The sequence below is a fragment of the Seriola aureovittata genome, chromosome 8 (assembly GCF_021018895.1).
Source record: "Seriola aureovittata isolate HTS-2021-v1 ecotype China chromosome 8, ASM2101889v1, whole genome shotgun sequence".
NCBI lineage: Eukaryota > Metazoa > Chordata > Actinopteri > Carangiformes > Carangidae > Seriola > Seriola aureovittata.
The window spans coordinates 25,366,118-25,378,223 of NC_079371.1; the positions used below are offsets into that span (position 1 = coordinate 25,366,118).

At 43.1% G+C, this 12,106-nt stretch overlaps 1 protein-coding gene across 1 annotated transcript; it reads left to right on the forward strand.

The window, feature by feature from the left end:
• Positions 1-7,080: 7,080 nt before the first annotated feature.
• Positions 7,081-11,684, forward strand: slitrk2 (SLIT and NTRK-like family, member 2). Its single transcript, XM_056383083.1, has 2 exons — positions 7,081-7,789; positions 7,982-11,684. The coding sequence occupies exon 2, from the start codon at positions 8,042-8,044 to the stop codon at positions 10,727-10,729; it is 2,688 nt and encodes an 895-aa protein (XP_056239058.1). The 5' UTR covers positions 7,081-7,789; positions 7,982-8,041; the 3' UTR covers positions 10,730-11,684.
• Positions 11,685-12,106: the final 422 nt, after the last annotated feature.

The following is a 12,106-nucleotide window of genomic DNA, read 5'->3' on the forward strand; positions in this document are numbered from 1 at the left end:
CAGTGTCCACCATCACCTGTTCCAGACTTTATGTTGCAGGGTAACAGAGTCCGATCGTATCAAGGTCCAGGTATCTCTGTGCTAACAGGTTTCACAGCTGCTGCTACTGCAGTTAAAGGAAGCTAAACAACAAACAATAAATGTTTTTACAATTTTTGCCTCATTTTCATGGTTTTATCCGTCATTTCTATCACTTATGATGGCGCTACACTCACCACAATAACTGCTGAAGTCAGGGAATGCAGTGACCTCAGTTCAACTCAAGTCAGACAGAAACTCGCCGTCACATGATCAGACAGGCTATACTCAAGAAAACAGATTATCTTAACTACTTCATTTGGAGGTAAAACTCAAGTGAACATACCTGAACTTTCACGAAAACTATGTCAGCATCTCAAAAAATGTGATGGATGTTTACAGTGAACATTTTTAATTAATGATTTTAACATTTTCCTTTATCTTCTCATCCAAAAAAGTTTAAAGTTTGACTAACCTGAGGGGTTTGTTTTGAAGATGCCTGATCACCATCAACCGGCTTATGTTTTGTGATCCAAACAGACGTCCAACAGAGCTACTAGATCTCAGAAATCATTAATAATGTGAGGAATGCTCAAAGCTATGAAAGTAAGACCCAAGTTGGAAAACACTCAAACTTCCCATCCAAAGAAGGTTTTCACACCTAACTTTAAAACTAATATGCTGACTGATAACTTCTTATGTGCTTTACAATCTCTAGTCACAGTTCTGCACCTTTATGTTGATTATTTCTAACTTAAAGAAGCTATATGTAAGTTTTGCTAATGCTACATGGCTATCGTTGGCATATTAGCAGCTGTTTACTTACTAGTCTAGAAGAAAAGTAGCAAGTTTAAAATCAAACTTCATTCTTTTAGTCTCCACTGGTGGAAAGCAGCCTTCTTGTTTTGGCTCTATTTCTATCACTTCTTTTCTTCTACTGAAGTTAGCACGCTAACCAGCTAGCCCTGACCCGGTCAGACTATCTCATCACTTAACGATATTGAGTCGCTGTAGCATCCAGTCTGCCCTGAAGTAGCGCTGCTCAGAGGGTGTATTATATAACCTTGTGTTGTAAATGCAAAGATGCCTGAAGCTCATGGCAATAAGTAGAGAGCTGTTAATGCTAATGCTGGCTATGTAGCAACAGCAAAACCTTGTACAGCTCTTATTACTGTGCATACTAATCTCTTTCTGTACGTAACCTCAATCTGTAGTGTAAATCTGAGTGTTAAAATCTATATATTTGCACACCTGCAAGCAGATACCTTGTTTACTGTCTGTTTTTTTTTCCATATCATGCATAATTTAGCACTCATGTATACTGTCTTTATGTATTGGCTGCATTTATTTTGATATATTCTGCTGCTACAATTATTTGCTGCATTAACTTTAGTTCTCCTATGTTTTAATTACCTATTTTCTTCAGGTCCTATTGAATCGAAAACCTTAACAACAGAAGTGAAGAGCAGGTTTAGAACATGATTTCTAATGTTTTTTTCTGTGTTTCACATGTTTATTAAGAAACAACACATGTGCATTGGTGGATTTTCTCCTTTTCAAAAATCATCCCACTGAACCCTTTATGAAACCTGATCCACTGTGACATTCACACAGTGAGCCCCAGCATAGCGGCTCACAGACATATGTCAAAACCATTAACACACCAATCCTTCAATCTCTCTTTTTGAGAATTCACTTTTTCCATCTCTGTGTTTCTATACGAGATCAACCAGCTCCATCCCGATCTCACCATTTCTCATCTTATACACTTCTTCATTCCCTCAGTTTGACCCCACACCTTTCATTGTGTCCCTCTCGAACATGCTTCTGCACACAAAAAGGGCAATAGGCTGTACACTGATGGAGTGTGTTTTGAAAGAGAGGGGAGACGTGTTGGTCATTCCAAACAAGCATACAACCACCAGTCTAGAAAATAATAAAAAAAATAAATACATGACTTATGAGAAAAAAAACAAACACAACTACAGGACATTTACAGATTGTACCACTATAAAGCTGGTGAAGTTAATCGACACATCCATGCGAATATGGTGCTACAAGGTTGGGGTTGTAGTGACAATTCACATGTTTCCAAACCTCCAATATTTTGCAGCAAAATCTCCTAATTTATTTCTTTTGTTTTAGTTTTTCTTAGGTGAACTTTTTGCCCTTGAACAAAAGCAAGCCGTCATGACAGTCAGGACCTTTAAGGCAGGGAAAGCTTGAGTCTAAAATGGAGGAAGTTATTGTAGCTAATTAGCTAATTGAAGCCTATTAGCGTGCTGCCCTGTCCACTGTTTTATTTAACCTCCTCTCTCAGAATATGTGCTCCACATATAGAGAAATACGTGTTGTATGAACTTGTTGTCCTGTTAGCCAGCGGGCTAACGAGCTTGCTAACTCACTGTTACTTTGCTCGCTAATTGTAAGCAAAGTAAACAAGCTTGCAAGCTTTTTCCCCACCATATAACAGGCCTAACTGTTTATACAATGAAATGATGTAAATACAGAGAGTAAAATTCTGGGAATAAACAGCCCAGCGCAGAGTAAATAGAAAGACGCCAGCTTTGCTAATGGGGCTGAGTGGCTCTAGCATGTTCTCGGCTGGGTAGCATTAGTGATTCAGCACCAACCTGCAGTTTACTAACCAGTGCCATGAGTAGTCACTAAGGCCTTTGTAACTAAACAAAATTTGCTAGGCTATGTGTTGCTTCCTGGTGTGACCAGACAGGAGAAATCTCTGTTAGAGTGAAGAATGTATGCTACAGGTAGAAAACAGTATTCTAAAGTTCATTGAAGGTCAAGATGTACCATTGAAATGAATGAATTTTGGGTTAGAGATTAGAGATTTTTACGGTTTGAAATACTTGTGAGACCAGGCCTTAATGGTAGCATATTTATTTAGGTTTATAATTTAGGCTACACATTCATAAAATAAAGATTTATATCAGCTTAAGAAGGCTGGTACTCCTTCTTCAAGCCTCTTTCCTGTAATTCCTCTATCTCACACAAACACACACACACACGCGCGCTTCAGGTACAGTCGTCCTCGGTGGCCTGTGATTGACTTGACAAATGTGCTGTGGAGCAGTGCTCTGACAATATATACCCAGCTGGCTTCATGTGGAAACCTGCAGGCTTTTCCCTTCAGCACTTCTTCACCCCATCAATCATCGCTGCAACCTGAGGCAGCTCTCGTTCTCAAAAATAAATAAAGAAAAGACTGTCATTTCATCATCATGTGCATCATTCTTTATAATCATCATCATCATCATCATCACTGATATAAGTGGGATCATATATATAGATTAGAGGTGGGACTCAGTGGGAATAAACTACCTGAATAAAATACCTTACAACTGCTGAAAAATGTATTTTAAAAAAAAAAGGTAAAACATCATGTTGCTCCTACAGTTTTAGTTCTTTTTTGCTATCTCAGGGAATATTGCCACAGCTGGACCGGTCCTGTCAGACCCTGACAAGGGGAAAAATCATCCTCATCTCTGTGCCTTCACGCCTAGCCTGCTGTCACAGCCTGTTGTCAGTCCTCAGTCAAGCTGCAGTAAGGAGACTGCAGCTACCATGCCTCCAGGAGTCCTCCGAACGTCCCACGTCACTCGTATTCTGGCTTCTTATCAGTGACTTCAGCTCTCATAGAGTTGAGTTACGCCATGGTGTGGCTCCATGTTATTCCATAAGGGATTTGCTTTGGTCATTATGCACCATAGCTGCAGCCCTGAGGTTGTCTAAGGACTGCTGTCTGTTCTTTAGAGTCAACTCAAAATGTGAAGGAACTTTGAGTGTGCAGGAAAACTTCAGGGCAGAAAGACTCGGCAAAATTTACCCTGATGGTAAACCTGAATGCTTTAGATGTCTTCATTGTCCAGTCACCTTAGCTTCTATTCTGGTTCTCACTGTGAGCAGCTTTTGGAAGCACTTTTTTCAGCTTTTTCTGCCTCCATTTGCTCTCAAAACAGCCTCAGTACAAGATTTTGAACTTTCTTCTTTTTTTTTATTATTTGAATGGTATGCAGGAAAGAGTCTGGGTAGCAAGGAATCAAACCGGGGACTCCCTGCCATGAAGGGATGAACATGGTCAGCAACAATACTCTGATAGACTGTGGCATTCAAACCATGATTGATTGGTATTAAGGGCCCAAATAAGTAAGACATTCCCCACTCCATTAAACAACCACCACCAATCTGGACTGTTGACACAAGGCAGGTTGGCTCCATGGATTCAAACTCTGACCGTACCATCTGCTGCCTCAGGTCTCCGGCCTCCAGGTCGGTTAGACCAGACTATGTTTTTCTAGTCTTTCTCTGCCCAGTGTTGGTGAGTCTGTGTCCACTGCAGGTTTCTGTTCTTGGTGACAGGAAGTGGAACCTGACGTGGTCTTCTGCTGTTGTAGCTCTTTCATCTCAAGGTTCAAAGATGTTGTTCACTCTGAAGCTTTTCTGCTAGGAACAGTTGTAAAGAGTGGTTATCTGAGTGACTGTAGCCTTTCAGTCAGCTCCATCCAGTCTGACTATTCTGCTCTGACCTCTCTCATGTTTCCATCCGATCTGCAGACCTAGAGACAGTTGGGTGTAAACATCCCTGGAGATCAGCACTTTCAAAAACACTCAAACCACTCTGACACCAACAATCATACCATGGTGAAAGTCACTGAGACCGCATGTTTTTTTAACATTATGTGAAGCTCCTGACTTGTATGTGCAGGATTTTATGCACAGCTGCAATGTGATTGGCTGATTGGACCTATGTGTCAGTATCCCTGTATTCAGGGTTTCCCTTCTAGCAGATAAAGTCACTGTTTTTGGCATATCTCTCACTCCCAGCCTGAACACACACCTCCTCCATTCACACAGTAAATGGAAGAACTGCTGTCATTGAAGTATGGTAGAGGCAAAAGTAAAAATAAGTGAAGATAACTTTGGCACCTTTTGTTGAGTTTTCAGAAGGCCTGTCTCTTGTCCGAGAGCATAAAAGCCTCAAACATTTCTCTGTTGCATCAGATGAGCAACCTGTGCTCGGCAAGATTAATGTGGCTGCACTGACATGTTCAGGGTTTCAAATTCAAATTCAAAAGATCTTTCAGCGTATTTGTACGGCTCCACAGAGAACAGATGAGGGGGACAGCGAGTGGGATGACAGGAGGGTTATGTTGATGTGTAAAATTGCAGGTGAAACAGGTATTAGACCTGTCAGCAGGGGCGGATTTCTTGGCCTCCATTAATCCAAGGTTGCAGCTCTCTTGAGAGCATCATCCAAGAAAGTTCACAGTGGACACTGCGCTTCCTCTGGTCCTCAGTAATACACCTGCGAAGTCTGAAGTTTATCAGATGAGCTGTTGTTGAGAAAATCAAAATACAGTCAGACAGAATGAGATTCATCCATTTATAAGATAAGAGTCTATACTTGTTTTGTAATGTGATTCATTATTCCCAATAGGAATATGAAAGGAATATCATTGAATCAAAAATACTAATAAAAACCACCTTTAATATTAATTTATTATTTTTACACATAGAACTAATAATGATTTTTTTATTCACTAACCCTGTTAAGTGAGACACTTGAAATAATAATCAAGAAAATTATATTTTATAAATGCAGATGTATGTAAATATTATTTCAGATGAGTTTATTAGAATTTATTGATCTCTTTAGTTTCTTTCATTATCATTTGTAATTATGTTTACATCTATTTTAAATTGAATATATTTATGGTACATTTATATTATACATACAGTATGGAACACATGCATATCAATCAATCAATCAATCAATCAACCAATCAATCAATCAATCAATCAGTCAATCAATAAATCAAACTTTATTTGTATAGCACTTGCAGTTCAAAGTGCTTCACAGATGACTGATAAGCTAAAAAGAATAGAAAGCTGACAGATGCAATAAAATAGATTTAATTACATTAGGAATTAATAATAAAAGAACAGATAAAATAGAATAAAATAAAGTGACTAATAACATAAAACCATATTTAATTAATTATGATATCAAAAATATCATATAAAGTTATTTGTTTTTTGTGAATTTTACTTCATTATATTACAATCTTTTGTACATACTATTACATCTATAAGTCCCATTTTGCTCAGGGAGATGAGGAAGCTGCTCCATTTATTTCAAACGTGTACAAGTGTCAGTCTGAAAACAATGACATGTCTATAAACTGACATGATAAATGTGTGTTAGAAGAAGAGTGAAAGACAACAGAGGAAATAACTAGAGAGACACTGGGATCCTGAAAAGAGGCCTTTCCTGCCTCCTAGTGGAGTCATGGGTAAAAAAAAAAAAGGTCTGACTACATCAGGGGAGCAGCAATAGGATTTATGTGGCTTTGTCACTGTAGCATCATAAATATATTTACATGATAATGTCACATCCCTGCTTTATAGGTCATATAGATTAATCACATCGTCGTGGAGATTTTATGTAAAATGAGTCCCTGGTATTCATCAAGGTTTATAGTGAAGTTATTAAGTGTAAATGGAAAGGAAGGGAAACACTTTAAATGGTTCAAATCAACAGTTTACACACATGAACAGTGCAACACAATGTTGCTGCCTCCAGTTTCAAGGCGGATTTATTTAGTCATTTCTACTAGAAGACCAGATTTTCCTGCTCTGACATCAGACCAAATGTTGCTGTAATAACAATAACAACAACTATAACAGTAATGTGGTTGATTTAGCAACATTTTCTCAGATTATAGTGAAAAAAAAAAAACAAATAAAAGTCTTTTGAAAGATTTTTAGAAGCAGATTTTTCACATTATTTCAGATAGATTTGGATTCGATCTGTTGAAGCTGGTCGTTTTAGAGGAGGGTGGTTTCTCTCTCTTTCAAGACCCTGTGAATATGTGTGTGCGTGTGTGTGTGTGTGTGAGAGAGAGAGAGAGAGAGAGAGAGAGAGAGTTTGTGTGTTCATGTTGACTGTGTCGGTGACGTAACGGCCCCTGGGCTCCTCTCTCTCTCTCTCTCTCTCTCTCTCTCTCTCTCTCTCGCACACACACACACACACACACACACACACACACACACACGGAGAAACGCAGTCGGGCAGCAGCAGCAGACGCTCAGTGCTGCTCTCAGTGTGCGGAGCGGAGGAGGAACCGGCGGCACACTAGTAGAAGGCTCTGCCCGTGTAGTTATGCCTCAGCTCCGGGGATATTTATCTCATCTCGCTCTCGCTTCTCTTTTTTCTCCTCTTTTCTGCTACCGACTTCACTTTCACCTGTCTCCTCTCTGTTGGAGAAGGTGGTAAGGAGCGCGAGCTGTGCGTCATGGTGCGTCTTTGCGCATTATTTCTGGATCTTTAAAAAAAAAAAAAAAAAAAAAAAGAGTTGTCTTTTCTCGTTTTTTCTTTTTGCCCGGGCGTTAAAGAAAATGAAGCGCTTTTTCAGTGTGAATGGGAAGAGATGGAGCGTTTCGCAGCCCGTGTCTCTCTCTGAATGTTTGGCTGCAGCTGCTGGAGATCTGCATGAAGCCACAGAATAAATCGGCGCTCTTTATAAGGGGAAAAAAGGGGGTTGCAGTAAGCGGCTTTTTTCTCCCTCTGATTCTCCTCTGCCTCTGACAATGTGCCAAGTCCATCCACCACACAGGAGCCCTGTGATTTGCGGTGGTTTCGCTTGTTTTCTTTTCAAGGATTGATTTTTTTTTTTTTTTTCCTGGGGACGGATTTTGGATTTTTCTTTTTGGATTCAAAGTGAAGGTCAATGGAGAGATTTGCGCAACTCCGGTGCGTCACGGCCCCATTTTAAACAACAAATAACGGTGGTGCGCCTGTTTTCTGCGCGCCCGTGTGCTTGTGCGAGTGTGTGTGTGTATGTGTGAGAGAGAGACAGAGAGAGAGAGAGCGCGCCTCTACCTCTTTTTTCTCCCCCCTCTGTGAGAACTCACTCCCTGATATTTTTTTTTCTTTCCATCCAAGGCTCCTGCTGCAAAGTTAAATGCTGGATCTACACTTCAGCGACCTTTTTTGGCTGTAAAAATGCTGAGCGGCGTCCTCTTGCTGAGCGTCCTCACGGTCACCAGCCTGTCACCGTCCGAAACGGAGAGCCGCAAAACTTCAGCCTCCAAAGACATCTGCAAGACCCGCTGCGCCTGCGAGGAGCGCGAGAACATCCTGAACATCAACTGCGAGAATAAAGGATTTACCACCGTCAGTCAGTTCCAGGCGCCCCCGAATAAAATCTCCCAGCTTTTTCTAAATGGAAACTTCCTGTCTCGGCTCAGCGCCAATGAGTTTGTCAATTATGGCAATGTCACCTCGCTGCATCTGGGGAATAACGGCTTGCAGGAGATCCGTACCGGCGCTTTTAATGGGCTCCGCTTCCTGAAGCGGCTCCACTTGAACAATAACAACATGGAGGTGATTAAAGAAGACACCTTTGCAGGGCTGGAGAGTTTGGAGTATTTACAGGCAGACTATAATTACATCAGCGCCATAGAGCCGGGCGCTTTCAGCAAACTGAATAAACTCAAAGTGTTGATCCTCAACGACAACCTGCTGTTGTCTCTGCCTCCTAATATTTTCCGCTTTGTGCTCCTCACCCACTTGGATTTACGTGGCAACCGGCTCAAGATGCTGCCGTTTGCCGGGGTGCTGGAGCACATCGGCGGCATCATGGAGATCCAGCTGGAGGAGAACCCGTGGAATTGCACCTGTGATCTGATCCCTCTCAAATCCTGGTTGGACACTATCTCTGTCTTTGTGGGGGACATCGTGTGCGAGACGCCGTTCAGGCTGCACGGCAAAGACATCACCCAGCTCATCAAGCAGGATCTGTGCCCGCGCAGGAATGCTGGGGAGCGCGTCCACCCCCCCTCTGACTCTCACTTTCAAGGGGCCCTGCCCCCGACCTACCACCCTGGCGTTATCACCCCCACCCGCGCCCCGAAAGCCTCCCGCCCGCCCAAAATGCGCTACAGGCCCACCCCTCGCATCTCAAAGGACAAACACGTCTTTGGGCCCATAATGGTTTACCAGACGCGCTCCCCGGTGCCCATGTTGTGTCCCAGCGTGTGCGTGTGCACCTCACAGAACCCTGACAGCGGGTTGAACATCAACTGCCAAGAGCGGAAATTGCATAACATCAGTGAGCTGAACCCCAAGCCCTCCTACCCAAAGAAACTCCACCTGACCGGTAACTACTTGCAAGTCATTTACAGAGCTGATCTGACTGAGTACAGCTCTCTGGAGCTGCTCCACTTAGGGAATAACAGAATAGCAGTGATTCAGGAGGGGGCTTTTGAGAATCTGACAAACCTCAGACGACTCTATCTCAATGGGAATTACATTGAGTCACTTTCCCAGTCGCTCTTCGCCGGTCTGCAGTCGCTCCAGTATCTCTATTTGGAATACAACATCATCAAGGACATTTTCCCACAAACCTTTAACTCTTTGCACAACCTGCAGCTGCTGTTCCTCAACAACAACCTGCTGAGGTCGCTCCCGGACAACGTGTTCGGGGGCACCATGCTAACCAGACTCAACCTGCGGAATAATCACTTCTCCTACCTTCCGGTGAAAGGCGTTCTGGACCAGCTCTCTGCGTTCATCCAGATCGACCTGCAGGAGAACCCCTGGGACTGCACCTGCGACATTGTGGCGCTCAAAAACTGGATGGAGCTGTCCAGCACCAGCGTTGTGGTGAACGAAATCACCTGTGATTCGCCCTCCAAGCACGCGGGCCGCCTGCTGCGCTCGCTCCGCAACGAGGCCATCTGCCCCGAGCCTAGCGAGGTGCCCCCACCACAACATGCCCCCCCTACAAAAGCCCCTACGTTAATAAGCCCTGGCACTGAAGCCACCACCCCTTCCTCGTCCTCCTCTTCTTCTTCCTCCTCTTCCTTTAGCTCTGTCAGTCCCACTGAATCCAGACTCCACACCCCTGAGTTACACCCCGAGGTCCCCCTTTCAGTCCTGATCCTTGGGCTTCTCGTTGTTTTCATCCTGTCCGTCTGCTTTGGCGCAGGCCTCTTTGTTTTCGTCCTGAAACGGCGCAAAGGGGTGGAGCACGTGCCAACAGGTGCCAACAACTTAGATCTCAACTCTTTCCAAGTACAATACGGTTCCTACACTCCTGAACCAACCCAAGACAAAACATCTGAGAGCCACGTGTACAACTACATCCCCCCGCCTGTGGGCTCCATGTGTCAAAACCCTATTTACATGCAGAAGGATGGCGAGCAGGTGGCTTATTACCGCAACCTGAAGGAGCTCAGCTTTGGGCCCCTGGACGTAAAGAAGGACGACGTCCTCACCCGCAGCCCGGGGGCCTACACCATCAGCACAGTGGATTTTATGGATAAGTCGCCGACGTCGTGCGGTTTGACCACCCCGGAGCCTCCTGAGATGCTGTATCAAAACTTAGGGGAGCGGCCCAACAAGGAGCTCCCGACAGTCGCAGGTGCCCCTCCCTTCAATTACAACTTTTGCACTTTACCTAAGAGACCTTGCATCGTGCCCCCCTACGAGGCTGCTACGGCCCGGCGGCATCTCTCCAATCAGGACAGGTTGAACAAAACTGTGCTGTACGGGACCCCCAGGAAATACTACGGGGCCGAACACCCTTCCAGACACAATGAGCACCCGCTCCTGCTCCCCGGGAAGCTAAAAACAGAACCAGACTACCTGGAGGTTCTGGAGAAACAGACTGCGATGAGCCAACTGTAAGATAGCGACAGTGACCCCTCACCCCAACCCAACCTCCCCCCCCTTCCTCCCTCCACGTCCTCCAGGTTCTGTGCAGCATTCATAATAATCACGCAGTTACTGTAATAATATCCCTCTATATATCTATCTTATCTATCTGTGTTCAATCCGACCTGATTGACTGGAAGCGAACTGAAGCCTTTGATCATCTTTTTTTCTCTCTTCCTTTTCTTCTCTTTTTGCTTTTCAAGATGTATAAAAGGAGTATAAGAAGTATATTATTATGCAGTTCTATTTTTTCTCCTGGAAGGTATAAATTATTTCTTCTTCTTCTTTTTTGGAAAAAATGAAGTTCTAAAAGACTTTGATGACGGCAGGTATACTAATGGGCAAGGACTGTGTACAAATACGGCTTTGTGCTTTTTCATAAAACTGTATTTTGTTTTACCTGTGAACAACAGAAAAAAAAAAGTTATGAGATAATTATTCTTTGTAGAAGAGGAAATGCTACAGATTGACATTCCTGTACATACTTAGCACACACGAGACAAACGGTGAGTGTTGAACCATAAAAAGAAAAAAAAACCTTTTCAAAAATCCAATGAGCGGCGAAATCTTACTCTACTTAACTCCAGAAAGTGCCTTTGCACTCCACTATTTTATCGACAATGCTCTCTGCAAAATGGAAATGTTCCTTTTTTTCTGAAAGTGCTGTATTTTAAAGAATCAGAATCTTTATGTAAAATAGAAGACTTATTTGTCCGTTAAAAAAAAAAGAAAAGAAAAAAAAAAAAAAAACAAGAAAAACTTGAGACTGAGTGTGAACTGATATGTGAGTTGTTGACAGGGAGAATCATGTTCTTTTGCTCTGTCTTTGGAGATGTACAACTTCTAGAGAACATTGTATGCTATAGGGGAGCAATACAGCGTGGCAAAGATTGCGCCATTAAATTTTCACTGAAGCACTTTGTCAAGATCCCGAGCTTGGGCTAAATTTTGTTTTAGACTTGTGCGTGATTATTTTTGGATGCTGTGGACGGCTCTAATGTGTGTGTAAGTGTGTGTGTGTGTGTGTGTGTGTGTGTGGGGGGGGGGGGGGGGGGGGGGGGGCAGAAAAAATGAAAATAGAGTTCGCCTGAAGCTCCGTCTTCTCTCTCTCCCTCTCTCCGGTGAAATGTGATGGCTCCTCTAATGATTGATGAGCTGGGCTTTTCTTTTTTTTTTTCCGCTCCTCCTGAGTTGAGTTGAGTGATAGCTCCTCCGTTCCTTCTTTCCACAACCGAACATATCAGTTCAAGGTTTTCTCTAAACTCCTACTCCTCCCTCTGAGAATCTCAACTCCATCCATCCTGATGACGCACAGCACAACACTAATGTTTGATGTAGAGGGTCAATATT

Coding starts and splice junctions, on each gene's coding strand:
- slitrk2 (XM_056383083.1), top strand. CDS start 8,042: ATGCTGAGCGGCGTCCTCTTGCTGAGCGTCCTCACGGTCACCAGCCTG.